Source organism: Anolis sagrei, chromosome 4, assembly GCF_037176765.1.
Source record: "Anolis sagrei isolate rAnoSag1 chromosome 4, rAnoSag1.mat, whole genome shotgun sequence".
Lineage (NCBI taxonomy): Eukaryota > Metazoa > Chordata > Lepidosauria > Squamata > Dactyloidae > Anolis > Anolis sagrei.
This window is the reverse complement of record NC_090024.1, coordinates 187,110,847-187,134,625: the sequence shown is the minus strand read 5'-3', so window position 1 is coordinate 187,134,625 and position 23,779 is coordinate 187,110,847. Positions and strand designations below refer to the sequence as shown.

Below are 23,779 nucleotides of genomic sequence, written 5' to 3'. Positions count from 1 at the left end.
TTCCTTCTCACTCCTTTCCCTCACACAATCAGAAAGCATTCTATAAGCTCCTCTCTGCTCCCATCAGCACCTTTCTCAGGGTGGGGGTTAGAAGATATAATGTAATTGTATACTTGAATATGCTATAAGAACATGCTCTGTGTTATCTTTGTGGAATACAGTGTTCTCTGTCCCTCGGCACTATTCGTATTTTATGAACTTGTGATGGACAGTTTGGGTGCAGGATATTTAAGAATGAGTCATGACAGGGCCCCACACTGGGATTTCTAAAATGTATCCCTGCCCTCTCTTTTCCTGGAATGGTGAATAGACTAAGAGTCCCAATTCTTTCCCATGTGGTTTTAATTAATGTTGGGCTAAGTGACGCCTCCCTTAATTTCCCTTCCTTTGTATTTTGTTTGTTAATGAACTTGACATTTTTAAAAGGATGGTCTTTAAAATACATGTATGTAATAATTGCCTCTTGGTTCCCTGACAATGTTGCTTTTGGTATAGAAGAGAAATGGCCTTAATTTATCCCAAGGAGGTCTAAGCACTCATCCAAGCACTGGCAAAAGTACACCCAGTGCATTGACTTTTAAATACATTTGTTTGTTCACTCTTTATTTCTCTTTTTCTGTCTCTCTCTTTTTAATCATTACTTATACACTATAGCCACCCTCAGTAAGACTGCTAACCTAAAATGGCTGAGTCAATATAAATGTACCTTTCAAACTGCTAACTACCTAAAAATGCAAATACCAAAACATCTCAGGGAGGTATTCACTCGAGCCAGATTTGACCAGCTCGAGACAATGGTTAGATACGGGAGATTTAACAGCATCCCTTATAATGAACACAGTTGTATCTGCGGGGCACCTGAAATTGAGGATATAGCACACATATTGTTTGATTGCAAATTGTATCAAAAGGTGAGAGACTTCCACCTTGGTCCATATATCAAACGGACAATGTATTGGGATTCTCACATCAGAACAACATATTTTATGTGTGGCCAAGACCCAAAAATAACGTATAAAACAGCTCTGTACTTAAGCAAAACAATACGTCTGAGAACCACATATGTAGGGCTGATTGGGGTAAATTGTAGGGGTGATAATGAAATATGATGTATATACTCAGCTTGATCAGTTTATCAGTTTTATCATGTCTTATCATATGTATTTACTGTATTATTATAAGTGTCTTATTTTAACTTTCTACATGGAGTGTGATCAGGTCTTGTCAGGCCTTGTTGTTCTGTTTCTTACTGTGATATGGCCTAAGGGCTAATCAATAACATTACTACATTACTTATACACAATAGAAACGATAATAATTTATAATAATCATAGGTACAAATATTTTCGGAAGTGGTTCAAGAGAAGTTTGGCTATGATTTTATTTGTATGATACTAAATGTATGGTCCGAACTACTCCATAGGCAAAACCCACTGAATAAGACTCAGATTCTGCAGGAATTGTTTCCCATCTTCTCTTCACTGCTGTATCCAAAGTCTTTTTCTCTTGAAAACTGTTTTCTCATCCACCATCCACAGCTTCAGGATAAGGTAAGTGCTTTAATATTTATTGAAATACTTCTGTGGTACTTTCCCCCAAACCCAAAAGAGTTCACATCAAATTGAAATTCAAATCAAGAACAAAGGCAAAATGTATCTACATGCATGTTTCACTTAAGAGAGAAATAAGAGAAGAAATCAGATCTTGCAGCCACTTAGAAAATCAACAAAATGTCCTACAATTTGGGGACTTTTAACTCTCAAAATCCTAAGATCCTGTTGTTGCCATCCAAATATGTTGAACGCAGATAACAGGGTCTCGGTAGCAGGACTCTTTATTTTTAGCTGGCATTTCTGGTTTAGTCAAATTGTAGTTACTAGCTCTCTTCTCTTTTCAGGTAAACACTCTCCAGAGTAGAGATTGTGGGAGGAGATTGGGTGCTACTATTGGAATAATCTTGAAATACCACAAGCGGCATTATGCACACACCTTTTTCCTTTCAGCCTGCACTCTTGGATTGTTGGAGAGGGGCAAGGTTGAACAAGCATGTAATCATGTTTCTCTATAGCAGAGCTTGAGCATAAGTGCTTGCTGTTTTTGTTGTGTGCCTTCAAGTCTTCATTGACCTATGGTGACCACAGGCAAATCTATTATGCAGCTTTCTTGGCAAGATTTGTCTAAATAGGTTTGCCATTGCCTTCTGAGGTTGAGAGCATGTGACCTTCTCCGTAGGAAAAACCTAGTAGGTCCCATAGCAGGTTGGGAACTCAAATCCTAGTCTCTGAATTTTAATAGTCCAGTGTTCAAACCATTACAGTTCACTGGCTCCTCTACATAAGTTCTAGATCCTTGTAATGCAGCTGTTCTGGTGTGACTTACGTTTGGTGGTTCTGACATCCCAAATTAATGGTTGCGATGATTACTGCCTGTGTATATATTTCTCTTCACTGAAAGAGGGAACCCTGGGAAGGAGTGAGTGCATAATGATACAGAGGTGACTTCTAATGTGGTATGTTATAAAGTGTTCTGGTTAGATTTTCATATTATATATAGAACAGCTTGGCAGTAAACAGCTTTTCCATCCCTTTGTTTGTCCTGCTCAAAAGGAATGGAAAAGTTGTTGTCTTGCACTTATTGGTTAGGACTAACTAATTTATTTCTGCACCACCTTTTGTAGTTAGTCTTAAAAGATTCCATAAAACAGTTTTTTTCTCCTTTTTTTAAATTAAAAAACTGAAACAGACTAAAATAGTGACCTCTTTGAAATTTGGTTCCTCTGGATTCATTGTCTTATGAAAGCACTATTTTATATCCTTTTTTCATCTGAATGGAAGCTCTGAATAGGATAATTGAAGCTTCTTTGTGCTATATTTTTGCAGACCTACAGATTACAGAATGTCTTTGTGGTTGGGAGTGGGCAGCTTACCTTGAATGTTATCCCTTCTTCATTGTGCAGAGACCATTGTGAGACTTTAGAGGTGGAACTGGAAGCTGGGGATATTGGTAAGTGCTGATGTTGCAGCTGTAAACAGAGCTACATTGCAGCAGATCCCCCCCCCCCCCCCGGTCCCCTATAACATTCTGCGCTCTTTGTTGCTATAAATGATTTCTGATGTGCTGGAAGATGGTGAGGCATGACTAACAAGTCATTTTGATTTTGCCCCCCTAAATGTTCCAAGTATTATTATGCAATAGAGGATAAATGCTTTCCACACCCTATCTATGGGGGGAAAATACATGAACTCTGTACATAAAAATGCTGTTCTTAACTGGTTTTCCTCACCCTGGAATGATGCCTTGCTATTGTGAGAAGCTTTGTGTCTCATGCTCTGTAGTTGTCAGAAAGCCAAGAACAATTTATAAGAATGAAGAGCATGATGTGTGATGATATGTCACTAAACAAACCCATGGTATATCACTTTTAGCTATATTTAAAAGAAAGCAGCGTGGAACAGGGAGATGAACAAAGGAGGACTCTTGTGTAAATGTTTATATTAATTATAAAAAATCATGGAGTGTTGCAGCACCTTAAAGGCTAACAAATAAATTGTAACATAAATGCTTTAGTGCAGGGGTGGGGTAATGCAAGGTGTGAGCCTCTGCAACCCATGAAGTATCATTTTGTAGGTGCTAGATAACATCTCTCTAGACTCTCCCCAAAATGTTAGCCAAAAATGTGGTCAGAACATTAAGGATATCACAAAAATGTGACAGTTTGACTCCCCAAGACCCAAAACTCTCAAAGAAAACAAAGCAAAAAACTATGGAAATCTGACATATGGAAAAGATGTCTTGTCATGCCTCCACATCTCCATCTATTACCATGTTTAAAGTCCCCTTTTATTACTTTTTTAGTATACAGAATATAGAGAATTGTTTTCTTCAGAATTACAATAGAATACAAGCAGAGTGTGCAGCATTCATGTCTCTAATATAACTACCATTAAAGTGGAAGGGAAAGTAGTACCTTGGGGCATCATTAAGTCTCACAGTAAAAATAAATTCAGAAAGATAAGTTCAATGCACAGAGAGCAGAACTTATAGAGAACATTGTTTTAAAAAGGTGTGGTGATGCAAAACAGACTGATCCATTATTTTCTCTCTTCTGCAAGGTTTTGCAAATGTGGATCATTGGACAACAGGCTTCAGCTCCAAGGGATCAGAACCCACTGTTGTTTGTGATGGATCTGTCAGTTAAAAGCTGCTATAAACAAGATTTTTGCAGTGCACTCAGGACCACAGAGGAGGAAGCAGAGCACAGGAAGAAGAGAGAAGAATGCTTTAACCACCATTTCCAGGAATGTGTTGGTCCTTACTCTTGGAGGAGAGTGTGCACTTCCAAAAGATGTCTTCTGGCTTCTGTATCCCAATGACTTTTCCCTTAAAAGTTTGGTAGGGCTTCGAGGAACACTTTCTCTCTTGCAATCTGTAGGTTTGTTTTTGAAACCTGTTGGAAGGATTTTGGAGAGAGTAAAGACATGTCATGTGTTCTATGTGATACATGTGATCTTCGAAGAGGGAATCCTTACAGTATGTAACACTTTTTCCCCAGACATCCTGGAGAGGTAACGCTATTACTGCTGATGGATCTGTTTCTGGATAACTTTTGCAGAATGATGAAACTACTGAAATATTATGCAGGAATGCAACTGTCCCTTGGAGGAAGTATATGCTCAGGTTCTGGTTCTGTCTTACAGAAGAACTTTATCCACAGCTGCATTTTTCCACACTTGCCTTGTTGTGATGACCCTTATGTGTTATCACAACATTCAGGCATTCTTTTCACTAAAGAACAAAACAAAAACAAGAACTATTTCTTTTTGCTAACCCAACAAAGTTAGCATTTGGTATGACTTTATGCAGTCATCTGTCAAATGTGTGTGGCTGAGGTGGAGTTTGTGTAGCTGACAAGGAGAAGTGTTCCGCAAGTTTCTTTTCCATTTTTCTTCACTAATGTTGAAATGCATATTTTTGTTGCTTCACTGCTCTGGGTCATTTTAATGCCAAATCCAAGATTGTTTCATAGTGACTAATAAGTGCATCAAACAGCCAACTTTGCTGGAGGATGACTTTTTCTTTTCTTTTCCTTTCTCCTCCTAGAACATTCTGATCACCATTCTCTTGTAAATTAAGCCTTTTTGTGGCATCTATGCTAGGCATCTCAAGCCAATCAGTTACTTTGGTCTTATCTGTCTTTGCCCATTTTAGGCTCTAAAATGCACATTGAAACCTTTCCATGCAAATTTTGCTTGTAATTCCAGCGGACGGATACCTTGTGGGCAGGACTGGAGCAAGCACATTCTTCAGACATGTTTGTGCTATCAACATGATTGTCCCTTTCCTCCCCCCCCCCCCCCTGTGTTTTGAGATTGTTTTCTCTGTTCATGTCTTAAAATGCATTAATTATTCTTGAGCTTCTTCCAGGCTTTATGCATTTCCTCTTGCTGCTCATGGACTCAATTGGCCTATGTTTTTAGAGAGGATCAGTTTCAAGCATGTGTTCTCTCCAGTTTTACTGGTGCTTCCCAGGAGCTAGTCTTTAAGGTCCTGCTGGGATAAGATCACTTGCAGATGTGTCAGGGAAAAGTCAGAGCCCAGCAGTCAGGGCTGGGGCATACATTTTAACATTTTTTGTGCTTTTGGGGATTCTTTTGTTTTCAAACATGTTGAAATTTGTTTTACAAACAAAAACCTTCTTTTTCTATTGCAAATGTAGATCAGTTTCATATAAGGAATAAGAGCACTATTTTTTTTTCTTCCTGAGAAAATTAAGTTATAAGGAATGGTCTGACAATATTGTTAATGATCTCTGCTAGAATCAGAGCTCCCATCCTTTTGAGTAGTGTTCAAACATTGCCCCATCCTCAGTTTGTTATACAGTAGGTTTTCCACTTCGCAGGTGTTATGAGTCCAAAATCCTGTGAGAGTGGAAAAACCACATATAAAAAATTCACCGTAATTTATACCTGACAAAACGCCTCTCTAGGATTCTCCAGGTTCCCCAGTATGATTCCGTGGGTAACTTCCTGTCCTGTAGGACCTAAAGATTCCTAGAGAGGACATATTTATCAAATCCTTGAATAATCAAATCCTCAAAAGTTAAACCCACAAACGTGGAGGTCCGCCTGCAAATAAACATAACAAATTTCTGAACTATATTAAGGAATGAAGTTAGATACATATATTTTAAAAAGATCGACACTATAGACGTTTTGACTTTGCATTTCATGTCTCTTTCCCCAGCATTTTCCCTTGACTGAATAGCTGACCTTTTTGATTACTCTTCCTTTTCTCTATAAAAAATACTCATTTTTTATAATCCAACTTTAGATCTGTAAAGGGGAAAAAACTCTTCTACAATCTTCATTCTCTGCATCAAGAGTAAAGTATCATGTAAAATAGATATATGATAATTGTAGGAAATGTTTGTACTGTTTGCTTTTTTTTATTAGTGTGGATAATTCAATTTATAGCAATTTCTGAATATCATATTGATATAATCTGGTTAAGACACTGAGCAGGGGTTGCTGTGAAGTACAGTCAGTATCCTTGGGGGACTAGTTTTAAGACCCTTCAGAAATTCCAACATCCGTGGATGCTCAATCCTGTACACGGGGGCCCCTGCAGCATTGCTGTGCAATAGACTACTGTAAACACCGGTGAGGGGAAAACATGTAGTTTAACACATCTGTCCTCAGGCATCCTCCTCACTCTGGTCTATCTTTGAAACACCTGTGTCAAGCAGGATAGTATGATAAGGCAGACCAGCGTGCTGGGTAATAGGGTGAGCCCTGGTTGCCTGGCACAAGCCCTTGCTTCCCTAGACCTTCCTGCTTCACTGCTATGTCATGGTTCCAGATTCTCACATGAACTGTCAAATGGCAGGAAGCAATGTGAATGTGCAGATGGGCGTTCTGTCGCATTACCCCAGCAGCAGCCCTACCTCTTTCAGTCTCTTGGCTGCGAGAAGATTCTGTTTTTGAAACATATTTTTAAATCTATTGATGGTTGAATCAATGGATCTGGAACCGGCAGATATGGGTGCCTGACTGTACATCCCTCTGTATTTAATGGTTGTTCCTCCCAGATAAATGTGGGATAAGTGTATTCAATTATTTGGAAGTACAGGCCGTCCCTGGGCTACAGACATATGGCTTACATACAACTCATAGTTAAGAACAGGGGTGAGACAACAGGAAGTGAGAGAAATCTACTCCCAGGAAAACCTCGGGGTTTCCTGTAAGAGTTATCATGAGTAAAAGGAGTCTCCACTGAAGTTTTATCACCAATCTTTGTTTCCACAACAACCCCAAATTTTAAAATCCATTTATCACAGAGACAGAAAGTAAGGTGAAATCTTCTGAACAGGGGCACAGACAGCAAAAGAAACATTACAGGGGTGTTAACCCTCCCCTATGCCCCCCAGATGGCTTGGAGTTACGCTTTAAAAATATACGCCTTCCAACTTACTTACAAATTCGACTTGAGAACAAACCTACAGAGCTTATCATATCTGTAACCTGGGGACTGTCTTTAACCTCCAATAAAGAGAAGGGAACTTAGACTTAGAAGGGATTGCTTCATGAGTAACCTCTCTATTAGGTAGCTTTGTTTTGTAATTTGAAGTTAGCAGGTTTCCAAGTTTTGCCATACCATGTTTTACCAAGGACTTTGCTGAGAATACAGTCACCCTGAACCATAGTATGCATAAGTTGCTATGGCTTTTCATGCAAGTAATGCAATATAAATAAATTAAAAGCAGACTTTCAAGTGAATCAGATGTAAGAACTTAACGGCACTTCGTATGTACAAAGGTATGGAGACAATTTCTGATTTGGTAGTAAAATGCCTATTTGTCAGGGGATTATGTCAGTGAGACTGACAGCCTAATAGCAGGGTGGGGATGGGGGAATTAATAGGTCGAACAATCAGCCTCAGGGTCTCCAGAGTGCAGTAGTTTTTAAAGGCCAATGGATACACATGTGCTACACAAGTGTTACCATAAAATATTTTTCTTCTTGCAACCTTAGATGCAGATGAGGAAATGGTTAGCGTCTTGGACAGGAGATAATGGTTGTGTCCTGCTTATGTACTGGCTTTCCACGTGCACTTTGTCTTCGCATAGGTTTCCAGATCTGGGTCTAGGAGGTGCAGCGCACATGTCCAAGCCACATTCCCTCTGGAGTTTACATCATTTGTTTTCAAACATCTAGTACATTTTCTCCTTCTTTTCTCCAAGCTGCAAGGAATTAAAAGCAGAAGTACTTGTTCAACAGAAATAAGAAGTCCAAGTTCTCTGATTTTCAGCTGATTAGGAGCATTTAATTAGATTGGGTTTTTTTTTTGTTCTGATTTCAAATAACTTTCTAAAGGATGCTTAACTCCTGCTTTCATTCCTTTGTGTGATGCCCAGAGTACTAGTGTTGTCATATTTCTTGTTTTATTGAGGGCCTGGTCGATGAGCATAAGAAGAAAACAAGATGATAAGCTGTGTTTTCAACTACATTTTAAGACTGAGTGAATGCTTTTCTAATCTCGAAAGTATGAAGAGTAACTGTCCTGTTCATTATCCAGTTTTTAAAACATCCCTGAATCAAAGCATCCTTAAAGTAATTGGTGCTTAATACTCAGTCTGGAAAGAATATATACTCATGTATGAGCCTAGACATTTTAGTCAGAAAATCAACTCAAAAAAGCTGGCTTGACTTATCTATGAGTCAGTGTAAATACTTTGCTTTAACTCTTATCAAAAATAGAACTGTTCCCTTCTTTGAGGGCAAAAGCTTAGTCTGCCATGGTGCTGCTACTGGCCTTTTTAAATGTCTGGGTGGGAAGATAGAGCCTGTGGTAGTGGCCAGGATGGCAGACCACCTGAGGTGCTTTCCCTTCCTTGTGGAATGATCCTTGATATATCCGCATGTCTTCTATGATTTTGGCCCCAAAACCTGCCCTCGAATTGTATATGAGGTTGACTTATACTTGAGTATACATGTTCCCTAAATGTGCACTAGACATGAGAACTGTGATGGTAATCCCCCCCCCCCCCGGATTCCTGTCTTGGTTTTATAGTTGCATGTTGTTGATAAGTTCTTTCATGCACAGAGCGCTTTGGATTCCCTGTGTGAGCTTAGCTTAGTGTACTTTGGACTTCTCTATGTCTCTTTTGGAGAAGCACATTGTCTCTTCTGCTGTCCTGCATTATTTACAAAGATCAGTGTCTGAGCTCACAGTACATTCCTGATCCTCATGGCTTTGGTCCCAAGGAGGGGCTCATCCTGGTGCCCTGGATTGGCAATTTCTGTTGTTAAAAGTTCACAAGCCAAAGATGTGCAGCTCACTTGCCAGTTTCTTAATAATGAAAGATTTATCCTTATGAGCAAACCACATTACCTTGGTGAATAGAATTGATGTGACATAATGGGAAGAAGAGGTGCATGGGATGGAAAGAAGCTTATTGATCGTAAGATATTCAAACAGAGCATTTTGCAGCTGCCCAAACACACCCACTTCCATGGATATCTATGTTTGGATCACTGTGGCATTACTTACCCTGGCAACCTTTAAATTTATAAAACCTTGTGCAACAGTTGTTTTAGATCAGGGTAGAACTGCTAGCCAAAATATCAGTCTTGGCCTTTTTTTTCTTTCAGCAACTGTAGAGAGATTAAAAACTCTCTGCTGCCAAATGGAGGAAGATGCTGACAATCTATGATTCATCTCTCCAGAAGGAGAACTTAAGCCTTGAAAAGAAAGGGACAATCCTGAAATCTATATTGAGCTCTTGATATGCATTAGAGCTCACAGCCCTTGTTTTTCTGGTTGGTGAACCAGATTGTGGATTTTAGGCATTGCCTGCCCCTCCAGACCAATTTACTGGGTGTCAAATGATTCTGTTGCTTTAACGGGAAGGCATTTACATCTTATGGGTATTCATCTCCTTTCCTTTGTATGCCTTTTGTTGGGATTTTAATAGCTTAGGGAATCCTAAAAATGATGGGTTTTTTAATTAAAAGAAGTAATATAATTTGTATTTTAAAGAAAAGCAAACATATATGGTGGCTTTTAAGAAAAAACAATATATTGTCGAAGGCTTTCATGGCTGGAATCACTAGGTTCTTGTGGGTTTTTTCGGGCTATAGAGCCATGTTCTAGAGGCATTTCTCCTGACGTTTCGCCTGCATCTATGGCAAGCATCCTCAGAGGTTGTGAGGTCTGTTGGAAGTAGGAAAAATGGGTTTATATATCTGTGGAATGGCTGGGGTGGGGCAAGGAGCTCTTCCCTGCTGCAGTTAGGTGTGAATGTTTAGCTGATCACCTTCATTAGCATTTGAAGGCCTGCCTGAGCCTGGGAAAATCTGTTGCTGGGAGGTGTTAATCTGTGCCTGGTTTTTTCCTCTCTGTTGTTCAGCTGTTATAATTTTAGAGTTTTTTAATACTGGTAGCCAGATTTTGTTCATTTTCATGGTCTCTTCCTTTCTGTTGAAATTGTCCACATGCTTGTGGATTTCAATGGCTTCTCTGTGTAGTCTGACATGGTGGTTGTTGGTGTGGTTCAGCATTTCTGTGTTCTCAAATAATATGCTGTGTCCAGGCTGGTTCATCAGGTGCTCTGCTATGGCTGACTTCTCTGGTTGAAGTAGTCTGCAGTGCCTTTCATGTTCCTTGATGCGTGTCTGGGCGCTGCGTTTGGTGGTCCCTATGTAGACTTGTCCACAGCTGCATGGTATATGGTAGACTCCTGCAGAGGTGAGAGGATCCCTCTTGTCCTTTGCTGAACGTAGCATTTGTCGGATTTTCTTGATGGGTTTGTAGATTGTTTGTATGTTGTGTTTCCTTATCAGCTTCCCTATGCGATCAGTGGTTCCCTTGATGTATAGCAGGAACACTTTTCCTCTGGGTGGATCTTCATCTTGACTCTCATGGCTTGTTCTTGGTCTTGCAGCTCTTCTGATGTCTGAGGTGGAGTATCCATTGGCCTGGAGAGCCCAGTTGAGGTGGTTCAGTTCATCTTGGAGGAGGTGGGGTTCGCAGATTCTTTTTGCACGGTCTGCCAAGGCTTTAATGGTGCTTCTTTTTTGACTTGGGTGATGGTTGGAGTTTTTATGTAGATATCTATCTGTGTGTGTGGGTTTTCTGTAGACGGTGTGACCCAATTGTTGATCTGGTTTGCGGATGACTAGGACATCTAGAAAAGGCAGTCTTCCTTCATTTTCTTTTTCCATGGTGAACTGGATGTTTGGGTGGATGCTGTTAAGATGGTCCAGGAACCTGTTGAGTTCTTCTTCTCCGTGGCTCCAAATGGTGAAGGTGTCATCCACATATCTGAACCATATCGTGGGCTTTTTGGTTGCTGTTTCCAGGGCTTGTTCTTCAAAGTGTTCCATGTAGAAGTTAGCTATGACCGGGCTGAGAGGGCTCCCCATAGCTACTCCATCTTTCTGTTCGTAGAATTCATTGTCCCACTGAAAGTAACTGGTGGTAAGGCAATGGTGAAACAGAGCCGTGATGTCTTCTGGGAACCTCTGGTTGATGAGTGCCATGGTGTCTGCTACCGGGACCATGGTAAATAGAGATACCACATCGAAGCTGATCAGTTTGTCGTTTGTATTTAGCTTGAGATTGCTGATTTTTTCTATGAAGTGGGCTGAGTCCTTGATGTAGTGTGTAGTTAGCCCAATATGGCTTTGTAAATGTGCAGCAAGAAATTTTGCTAGGTCGTATGTGGGGGATCCAATGGCACTCACGATGGGTCTGAGTAGGGTGGAGTCCTTATGGATTTTTGGGAGTCCATAAAGCCTGGGTGGATGGGCTTCCGATTTACATAGCTGAGCTCCTTGCCCCACCCCAGCCATTCCACAGATATATAAACCCATTTTTCCTACTTCCAACAGACCTCACAACCTCTGAGGATGCTTGCGATAGATGCAGGTGAAACGTCAGGAGAAATGCCTCTAGAACATGGCTCTATAGCCCGAAAAAACCCACAAGAACCTAAAAACAATATAATTTGCTTTTTTATCAATTGAGGGAAATGCTGGGCTTTTCATTTGTTTTTTTTTTAATTTGTTTTTTTTAAAATGACTTTTATTGTTTTTTTTAAAAAAATGTTATTTTTTTCTTGCAGGGAATATGAGTGAAATGATTCACTTAAACATTGTAATGGCTCAGGGGCGTCAGGGAAATAGTGTGGCGTGTGTGTGTATATATATATGTGGGACAGGTATATACACCAAATTATGGAACTTTTGATATGAAAGACTGTAAATATGCAATACATGCAGAGTTTTATGTAGAATTATAAAGTAATATATTGAAAACTTTTGTAAACCTTTGGGAAATGACTGTAAAAATGTAAATAAATGATATTTGTATGTTTGGGGGCCATGGTCAATTTTTACCTTTTGCAGTTAAATACAACTGTTGGTGCACTTTTCCTCCTATGGCTTTTCTTCATTATTAAATTTTTTAAAAACCCTGTGTCACTATTGAAAGCTGCTGTTTTCTGTGTGCCACCTCATGGGCAGAGGAAAACTGTAATGTAAGAGAAATGTAATAATAAGATAATAACTTTATTTTTATACCCTGCCTCCATCTCCTCGAAGGGACTAGGGGAGGCTTACATAGGGACGAGCTTGAAACAAACATGATTAAAAATACACACTCGGATATAAAATTCCTGGGCACAGGTGGGCAGTGGTGCAACTCAATTTTGAGGATAGGGCTGGTGGGTAAATGTAACACTATTTTAGGAATTTCTACTACAGTTGCTGTAGTTCTGAAGCAGAAAAGCAGCTCAAGTCATCCACCAAAGAAGCCCATTACTTCATTTTCAGAGAAGCATATTTTTTTCAAATCCAAGACAATTTACATATAGACTGTTAGCTATCTAAGTTTTGCTTAGAATATGTATGGCTTCAGCGATATTTGGAAAACCTTGTGCTAAACACTGGGATTGGAAAGAGGGGAGAAAGTGCAGGTGAGTGAATATTTCAGAAAAATAAAAATGAAAACATAACTTAAAAGAACGTTGAAATATTTTGAAATCACGGGGCAATGGGAATGCCCTGCTGGTTTTATTGCTGGTATTTTTAGGAGAGTTCTTGGAGAACGGGAGAAGTTCCAGCAGATTGGAGGAGGGCCAATGTGGTCCCAATCTTCAAGAAGGGAAAAAAGGACGACCCAAACAACTACCGTCCGGTCAGCCTCACGTCGATACCGGGCAAGATTCTGGAAAAGATTGTTAAGGAAGTGGTCTGCAAACACTTAGAAACAAATGCAGTCATCGCTAATAGTCAACATGGATTTATCAAAAACAAGTCATGCCAGACTAATCTGATCTCTTTCTTCGATAGAGCTACAAGCTGGGTAGATGCGGGGAATGCCGTGGATGTAGCGTACCTGGATTTCAGTAAGGCCTTCGACAAGGTCCCCCATGACCTTCTGGCAAGGAAACTAGTCCAATGTGGGCTAGGCAAAACTACGGTGAGGTGGATCTGTAATTGGTTAAGTGGACGAACACAGAGAGTGCTCACTAATGCTTCCTCTTCATCTTGGAAAGAAGTGACGAGCGGAGTGCCGCAGGGTTCCGTCCTGGGCCCGGTCCTGTTCAACATCTTTATTAATGACTTAGATGAAGGGCTAGAAGGCATGATCATCAAGTTTGCAGACGACACCAAATTGGGAGGGATAGCCAATAGTCCAGAGGACAGGAGCAGAATTCAAAACGATCTTGACAGATTAGAGAGATGGGCCAAAACTAACAAAATGAAGTTCAACAGTGACAAATGCAAGATACTCCACTTTGGCAGAAAAAATGAGATGCAAAGATACAGAATGGGGGACGCCTGGCTCGAGAGCAGTACGTGTGAAAAAGATCTTGGAGTCCTCGTGGACAACAAGTTAAACATGAGCCAACAATGTGATGTGGCGGCAAAAAAAGCCAATGGGATTTTGGCCTGCATCAATAGGAGCATAGTGTCTAGATCTAAGGAAGTAATGCTACCCCTCTATTCTGCTTTGGTTAGACCACATCTGGAATATTGTGTCCAATTCTGGGCACCACAATTCAAGAGAGATATTGACAAGCTGGAAAGTGTCCAGAGGAGGGCGACTAAAATGATCAAGGGTCTGGAGAACAAGCCCTATGAGGAGCGGCTTAGGGAACTGGGCATGTTTAGCCTGAAGAAGAGAAGGCTGAGAGGAGATATGATAGCCATGTATAAATATGTGAGAGGAAGCCACAGGGAGGAGGGAGCTAGCTTGTTTTCTGCTTCCTTGGAGACTAGGACACGGAACAATGGCTTCAAACTACAAGAAAGGAGATTCCATCTGAACATTAGGAAGAACTTCCTGACTGTGAGAGCCGTTCAGCAGTGGAACTCTCTGCCCCGGAGTGTGGTGGAGGCTCCTTCTTTGGAAGCTTTTAAACAGAGGCTGGATGGCCATCTGTCAGGGGTGATTTGAATGCAATATTCCTGCTTCTTGGCAGGGGGTTGGACTGGATGGCCCATGAGGTCTCTTCCAACTCTTTGATTCTATGATTCTATGATTCTATGAGTGGTGGCATTTGTAAAACACCCCAAATTTGTCATGGTTGTGTAAAAGAGGGGATGTTAACTGTTACTCGTAAGCAACATTTTCTGAACTTTCCTGTTCTACATAACCACTAAAAGCCCCATATTTCAGCAGACAATCCTATTTCAGATGTCTTCCTGACATAAAATTCATTGTTTCAGTTAAAAATATCTTTGCTTATCTCTTAATGATAATATAAGTTACAGTACAGGGAATATATTCCTGGACATCATGTGGATACAAAAAACTGGATGAGAGTGAAACCTATCGAAATGAAGAGGTCTCCTGACCCAAGAATACCAGAGTCTTGTTGGAAGACAGAGAAAATGTCTAGAGAGGACAAACTCTGGATACCAGAACTATGGATAAGGGGGAGGGACAGACTATCAATTGAATTCTATGCAATAAAACAATCATTTTTAGATGTAGTGATTGCATGAATTTTTCTTGTGTTTGAGGCTGCTCTTTTTCTGTGTCTGAACTAGACACATAGCAGATGTCACTTCCTCAAGGAAATTCCACTTATGTTTGACATGTTTCATTTCGAACCATATTGAGGATGATTAGCAAGTTGCTGCTAAAATGACTGCAAAATAATTTGATTAGTGCTAAATTTATTGTAGATAAATGTTAGAAAGTAGGATCAGTAACTTCAGTTAAGGTGCCACAACATTTCATTATTTTTTCTGAAAGCAGAGTTGCATTGGCTCTTTGATTCTTTAGGGCTTTTAACTTCTAGAATTTCAAGCCAGTATGGCCAATGGTTAAAGGATTATGGGAATTGTCATCCAAAACATTTGGAAGGCCAGATGTTCCTAACCACTGCTTTGAATGCAGATAAGTGTAGTATAGCAGTTACAGTGTTAAGAGTTCATTTTATTAGATGGATATTTTGCTGAAATGTATTACAAATGGTTATGAAATAAGGGATGGTAAGTGAAGTAAATAATTCCAGGAAAATTCTGAAATGCAAATTATGGGAAAATTATCCAGGACACATTCATAAAGCAGTGAATGTGTCCTGGGTATACATTCATCATGTATATCTAAAAAGCATAATCCCAGTTTATGCCACAAATTATAGCATTGACCTTGAGGTGTGATTCAGTGGTTTCATGTTGCAGTCTCCTTTTAAAATTCTTTATTCAGGAAAGCTGTTAGAAGCTGTGTAGAAACAATTGTTACTTAGCCAATTTTGGATGTGTCTGAAATTGCTAAGCTGACAGATGATGACAAATGAATAGCTTTCTCATTTCTGGAGATTTAGTTACAATGATACCCCCTCTGTTTTTTTGTATTGGAATTCCAATTGTCATGGTATCCAGTTGGAAGAACATTTAATTGAAAAATAGGGAATAAAGGAAAACGAGAGATCATAATAACAGGAAAGAGATTTCAAATCACTTGGAACAGTGTCTGAAAATACAATAAGGACTAAATAGCCCCCAGAGAACAACGGAGAAGTCACATTCTTCACCAATACAGGCTTCTATTGAACCACTAAGGATGTTTGTGAACTGAGAGCACAAGAGTTAGGAATTACTGGGTATAAATTGGCACTACATGATTTACAGTGTTCCCTCACTACTTTGTGGTTCACTTATCGCTGACTTGCTATTTTACGTTTTTTTTTTTTAAAAAAAAGCAGCGAGGGAACTCTGTAGTGAGGAGGGAAGAAGAGCCACCCCCTCGCCCTCATTACCTTCCTCTTCCTCCTTATCGCCGCTGGGGCCTCCTGCTGCCACTTGACAACAATAAATAATTAAAAGTAAAACTTTATTTATATACTGCTCTATCTCCCCGAGAGGGACTCGGGGCGGTTTCCAAGTAACATCACCGAAACATGCAAAGTAAACAGCATTATTGTTATTATTATTATTATTATTATTATTATTATTATTATTATTAACTTTATTTGTACCCCGCTAGCATCTCCCGAAGGACTCGATGCGGCTTACACAGGCCGAAGCCTCAAAACACAATACAATAGAAACATAACACAATAATAAACAAAGCAAATCAAAACAATTAAGCAAAATAACAACAATGACAATACACCAAGACACTATTAAAAACTGGTTTTTAAAACAACATAAGCATAAAGTTATCATAATAACACATGTATATTAAAAAATAATCCTGCCTGTTCATAGCAATTAAAAAAACTGGGCCAAGGCTAGTGCAAACTCAAAATATGAGGGGGCCGGGAATTAAGTACAGTGCTATAATAAGCTAACGGCAATAGCAGGTACAAGTCTGTGGCTGCTCATTTCCAGGGCCTATTAGAGGGTTGGCGGGGGTAATCTTACCTAGAAGTGCAAGGCCATATTCAACAATGTTTGGGGCTTGACTAGAACTGGTCATTCTCAAAGGCTTGTTGAAACCACCAGGTCTTCAAGGGGAGGGATGGGGCCTGTCTTATTTCCCTTGGAAGGGCGTTCCAGAGGCGGCGGGGGGGGGGGGGGGACCACCGAAAAGGCCCTCTCTCTCGTCCCCACCAACTGTACTTGTGACGGTGGTGGGAGCAAAAGGAGGGCTTCCCCATAAGATCTTAGACTTCACACCGGTTCATGGGAAGAGGAAGGTAAAGAGAGTGAGGGGGCAGTCTTCTTCCCTCTTTGCCCTCTTTACCTTCCTCTTCCTCCTCCTCATCGCTGCCACGGCCTCTTGCTGCCACTTGAAGAAGAGGGAGGTAAAGAGGGCAAGGGGGCAGCAAGAGGCCCAGGCAGTGACAAGGAGGAGGAAGAAGAGGGGGTAAATAGGATGAGAAGGGAAGGGGGCGTCCCTACTTCATGGGTTTTCACTTATCGTCAAAAACCAAGAAAATGGTGAACAACCAGCATTGAAAAGCCGTTCCATGACTGGATAGATGTATTTCAGTGAAGTTAATTTCCTGTCATCAAAATGACTTTTTGCTGAGACTGAAGAACATATTTTCACCACATATTTTCCTGGAACGTAACCCCTGCAATAAGTAAGGGAACACTGTACAGTCTTTACACCAGACTGAACAAGTGAAAGGCACTCTTGGATTTCACTGCAGCTTGAATTTTCCAACATATTAGATCCACATTGGGAATTTGGACTGTATATGCAATGTAAAAGCAGAACCTAGCAAAAAGTTATCTCTGGAATATAACCTCCAAATCCCCTAGCAAATACTGACTTAGAGATTCTGGGAGTTGTTTTCCAAAAAAAAAGGCTTTCAGACTCTGAAAATGTTAGTACATGTTTGTTTAATAGCAAGTGAAGCTTGTATTGTGCAACCAGATCATGGCTCTTACTGGAAGCACATTTTCCAAGTCAAATTTAAATTTAAAAAAGCATCATGAACTCAAGTCCAGTTTGCATTCTTCCTCAGTATTGCAGTGTTGACTAGACTGTTATGAAATGAAATTCTCATGCCCCAAGTCTTGTCTATTAGGCCTGAAATATCCCACTTTTACCGTGTTCTAATATGACGAATGTACAAGTTTCAAGGAAACCTAATGGCTGATTCTCCTCTTTGAACCCCCAATGTTTAGAGAGGAACACATGTCCTTCCAGCCTATTAACCAAGGTGCAGTAGGCCATTCGTACTCAAAATGTTATCTCATGAAAGCATGAGAAATGTACAAATGCCTTTCTGATTTGATTAATGTTCAGGGCGTGTTGGGCTATGTATCAGATTTCATATCTCTACATCAAATGCAAGAACTCTTATAATGTTGATACTCTAGTAATGTCCAAGGATCGTCATATGTTTATGTGGACAGCTTTTACATAGAACAATACTCAGAATGCACACTGTAGGAAGATTCAACAGAGTGATTTGTTATTTAGACAGCAATGAATTTTCAGAATGAGGGTATTTCCATGTTTTCAAAACAAAGCTTTTTGGACGTGAGATGAATTCAAGCTCTTGGATGAAGCCACCATGCACATAGATTAGACCGCATTTGCCCGCTGTGGATTCTTGGCATTCTTCAGAAACATCTGGCTTTAGTTGCCCTTTGAGGGGATACGCTGGGATAACTACATCATATCTGAGCCAGCAGGACAGTTCATATGTTCCTAAAGTTTTATGTGCAGGAATACAGGGCCTCATTGAAATCCTGTCATCTTGGCTACAAGTCTACAATGTGTCAAAGCGTAAAGCACATGCAGCTGTTACGTAGCTACATTGCAGCTATAGGCAGAAATATAGTTGGACCATATATTTCTATGTTAAAGCACTTAATAATAATGAAAGCCACATTCTTCATACACTTAGCTAATATTTGTCTAGCAGATCCTGTAGAAGACATGTTCATCAGTCTGTGGGTGGGAGTTTGATCTCTGCTCTGTAATTTGGTGATGCGTATATTTGTTCCAAAACAAATAGTTGTGGATGAGATCTCAGATTAAGGGAACACCTTTCCAAGTCACTTTTTCATTATTAACACGTTCACCACAACCGTTGAAGGCCTACGATTCTGTGGTATTGGTATTATTATCTGGGTACAGATACATATTTCAAATACACCATGTGGGGCACGTTTTAATCTATGAACCTGCTGCCTCATAGGAAACTGGGGAAAGGGAGAGGTTCCACTGGGAAATAGTATTACAGAACCATTTGGGAGATGGAATAAAATATAAAGTTTACTGATGATGAATGTAGCAGGAATAACACTAGAATCGTCTTTTCTGCAGAACATGTAGAATGATTCTGGAACATGGTGATACAACCTGGAAAACTCACAGCAACCCAGTGATTCTGGCCATGAAAGCCTTCAACAACAAATGTTTTTCCTGTTTGTACTGAAACCTTCATTCACTTATATCTCTTAAATCACTGTCAAGTTCAAATGTAAGTCTTTAAAGATATCAGGTTTCAAGACTAGGAAAGATTGCTACAAAGGAACTAGATAAAATCCTCAAGTGTAAAGATATGTATCATGATAATCATGATATGTTTAATTCATGATTGTCCATGCCTCTTCATTTTAAATTTCTATGTATTGTTGCAGAAGCTGGACAGTTACAATGAATCAAATTTCAGTACGATGGTAAATAATAACAAGAAGGCATATGCAGAAGTAAGGCTTTGGTTTGTCACGAATAGGATAATTTCAAGCACCCAGTCCTGAAATCCACATTGCACTGGTTTTTGGATGAATTGCAGAAGAATGATATACAAAACTCTCACAATATAGTAATTTTGGGGCATGCATCGATGGAGCCTTTCATGTTTTTGTTTGGATTATATAGGGCACACTGCAAGTTATATGGAGCAAGAATATGATTGGAAATTTTGTCCTTGTGTGGGCTTTCGTCTAAATTGATTCCATTAGCCCAGTGGTGCAAAAGGTTAAACCACTGAGCAGCTGAACTTGCTGACCTGAAGGTTGACAGTTCAAATCTGCAGGGCGGGGTGAGCTCCTGCTGCTAGCTCTAGCTCCTGCCAACCTAGCAGATCGAAAACATGCAAATGTGAGTAGATCAATAGGCACCACCTTGGCGGGAATGCAAGCAGGCATTTCATGCAAGTTATGCTGGCCACACAACCAGGATGTGTCTATGGACAATGCAGGCTCCTCAGCTTGGAAATGGAAATGAGCACCGCCTCCAGAGCAAGAGATGAAAGGAGAAGCTTTTGCCTTTGTCTTTGTCTGTGTATTTGTGTTTCATTGTATTAAGGCATTGAACGTTTGCCTGAGTTAGTATATATGCTGCAATCCACTCTGAGTTCCCTTGGGAAGATAGGGCAAAATATATATCCACTGCATTCCCACCCCCATCTCAATGATCATGTGCATTTTTTTCTGGTATTGCTTCCTTCATTTGTGATTGTGCATAGACATGCATAGAATGGGATGCATGACGGCCATTGTGTGATTTCATACAACCTTAAGTGTGTGTGTGTTTTCTGTAATGTGTGTATATTCTCACAATATAAATCCTGCCTTTTGAAAACAGATAAGAAATAACTTCAGAAATTAAATAGTATGAATACAGTAAAAACAAAAAGCCAGAGCTAGCAGAAAGTTCCTTATAAGATGCAGTAGAAAAAGGAACTCTCAAGGGAGAGAGGGAGGGAGATTTGCACTTCTTCCCTGTAGCTGCAGACCTATTGAAAATGCCTTCCTTGCTCCTGCCTGGTGCCAATCGCAGCATTCCTTTTGTGCCAAAGGGAAGCATCTGTCTTTGCCACATACCATTATCCCTCCCTCACCTCCACTTTGAGGCTGTTTTAAAATTAATTGTGCAATGCCAAAGTCGCCTCTACTGATCTGTTGTTTTCTTCATCTTTTTTCCCTTCTTCTCTGTACTTACTGGAATGTTTGCTCACCTGCTTGTTTATCCCCTGAGCATTTTTCACTCACATCACAGCATCATGATGAAGTGCTGCGAGCAAGGATTTAAACAGCCCCTTTTCTATTCCCATTTTTTCTGTGCCGTTGATTACTTTTCAAAATGTTCACAGTCTGCGTTTGCAACGAATAATTTCTTTTGCGCTCATTCTGAAAGCATCCTTAGAAACAAATCAGAAACCACTGCGTTCTGAGTGAAATGAGCTGAGAAAGAAGAAGTTAGTTGCCGACAGTCACAACTGTCTTGACTTGTAGCACAGCGCCTGGTGGGTGAATTTTTGCCACTGCATGTGCAAATGTAGTATATTTTGTACTTAGGCAGGGTAGTTGGGTCTGCTGTGTGGAGGGAACGTATCCTGAAAGCCATGCTATCCTTGATTTTTTCTTTGGGAGATGGCATAGATTTATTTATTTTATTTATTTTATTTCCTATACTTATATCCCGCCCTTCCCACACCCCCCCCCCCCAGGAGGGGGGACTCAGGGAGGCCTCACAACAAGCATCATAAGATGCATTACCATCATAAAACAATAAAAAAACATTCAACAATTACAATTGAAAACAATTAATTCAATTAATTAGATCAGTGGTTCCCAACCTTTGGTCTGCCAGGTATTTCAGAGTTCAGCCTCCACAATTCCTAACAGCTTGTAAACCGGCTGGGATTTCTGGGAGTTGAAGTCCAAAACAAGCAAAGGACCAAAAGTTGGAAGCCACTGGCATAGATGAACTACAATTGCAGGCCAACTCCCATTCTACCCATAATTCCTTATGAAATTATGGTCATAATTACCCAGTTAACACAGACCACTGATCTTAATTATATGCAAATATTTCACATTATTGTCTACCATGGACATTTAGCTTCCCCCTAGTATTTTACTCTTCTAAAAATGAATTAGAATAATGGAATCAAAGCATTGGTAGGGGCCTCATGAGCTATCAGGTCCAATCCACTACTCTTCATCTAAAGTATCTCCAGCATGTGACCTAATTTGATAACAGAATATCCTTACAAGAACACCTTATTTTGCTGTAACTATGCGCATTGTGCATGTATCCGACCAGTCAAAATAAATACAAAAAGGGAGATAATTTTCAGCTGTAAGTAAGGAGATTGAGATGACTTCTCATAAATGAAAATTCAATAAAACTGTTTCAAATCAATTTGAAACTGGTCAGTATTTAGCTTGGAGGATGTTTTTCTTTCTCATAACAAGAATAATATAAAATTCTAGTGTGACAAATTCAGCTAAAGGGCTCTATCACACGAGGTTAAAAGATAATAATAATAATCTTATAATCATAACTTCATTTTTATACCCCGCCTCCATCTCCCCGAAGGGACTTGGGGCGGCTTACAAAGGGACATGCCCAAAAAAGCAGGTTAAAATAAGCATAGAAAAACAAGCAATATCAAACATCAATAAACATAAAATCAGACAACATTATAAAAACGATTAAAAGCTATCAAGCTATCAAGGCTAAGCAGTTATCCTGCTGTAACTGATCACAGTTATAGCAGGATAATACAATTTCTTTGGCTAGTACTTATTATGTGTCCCCATGTTTTTCCTGCTACTGACTTTGCTTTTCAAGCATTAGTGGAATACATCTTTTCATTGATGGAAAAAGCTATTAATGGCTCCCAGTATTGCTGCTCTTCCAATGCTGTCTCTGGTGCAATGGTTTCCTTCCGTTGCAGTTGTGCTCTTCCAACCGTAAATTGGCAGGAGTTGCTTCTTCTCTCCTTCTCCCCCTCACTATTCCCAAGCAAAGTGAGATTGCTTTTACTTCATTTTTCTTTTCACATATATTTCAATTTTAATTTTGTGCATTTTATCATTTATAAAAGAGATAATTCCAATGTTTTTCTCTTTTGAAAAGGGTTGCTATAATATATGTTCTGTTGCTAGAGCAGAGGCTCCCAACCTTTTTTTGACCAGGGACTACTTGACCAGGGACCACTTTGAGCAGGGACCACTCTCCTACATTAGTACCAAAAGGGTTATGAATCGGTTTTTGGGGAGCTGATTCAGAAAATTGCATTGGATAGACCACATCAGCTCTAGTTTCTGATACAGAACATATGCCATCCAGTAGTCTCCATCTGGCTGCCCACAGAAAACGATATCTAATAATCTAGAGCTGATGTGGTAGTAGTAATCATTTGTGGGTAGTCAGCCTCTCCCATCCTGACATCCCCATTGCCTCAGCACTATAAGAGGGTTTTGCGAGGTTTTGAGGCAATGGTGTAGTAATGGTGAGGCTACGGACCACATTTTCATTCTTGTGGACCACTGGTGGTCCATGGACCACAGATTGGGAACCACTGCCCTAGAGATTAGGGAGTATCTAATGAAGCTGAATTGAGATAATTTAAAAGGAGCAATAGAAAACCCAAAAGGAAAGGGCTAATGATGTTACTCTGATTAGGTGATGGATTCTATAGTGCTTAAAAACATATTGCTTTGAATGCGTTCTTTCAAAAAGAAGGTCACAAAGCACAGGAATGAGGCGGCAACTGTTTCTCATTGCTAGTGATGTCATAAACAAAATATAATAAGTGCCCATGGCCTGTAGCCATATTCTATATAGCATTCAAAATTGAAATGGCTGTTCTCATGGAAGTAAATGCATCATTTCTCTGGAATGAGCTATTTCAGGTTTACTTTGGAGAAAAGATGGATTTTTACCAACCAGGAATGTTTTGCAGATAGTAGTTTGGATCTCATCAAACACCAAACAAGCGCACAAGTACAATGCAAAAATAACACTATTGAGAAACCCTGTTAGATATGTGAACTACTTCCCTTGTACACTATGTAGTTTCAAAGCACAGTTTAGCTCAACATTCAACACTGTGGTT

The 23,779-nt window shown here is 39.9% G+C and overlaps 1 protein-coding gene across 1 annotated transcript in view; it reads left to right on the top strand.

Moving 5' to 3' along the window:
- The window catches only part of C4H6orf89 (chromosome 4 C6orf89 homolog), a 29,238-nt gene extending 21,463 nt beyond the window's left edge, over positions 1-7,775 (top strand). Inside the window, exons 6-8 of the mRNA XM_060773159.2 lie at positions 1,424-1,550; positions 2,880-3,003; positions 4,113-7,775. Of these exons, the coding sequence (XP_060629142.2) occupies positions 1,424-1,550; positions 2,880-3,003; positions 4,113-4,198 (337 nt within the window). The 3' untranslated portion in view covers positions 4,199-7,775. The remainder of the gene's footprint in view (positions 1-1,423; positions 1,551-2,879; positions 3,004-4,112) is intronic.
- The last annotated feature ends 16,004 nt before the right edge of the window (positions 7,776-23,779 follow it).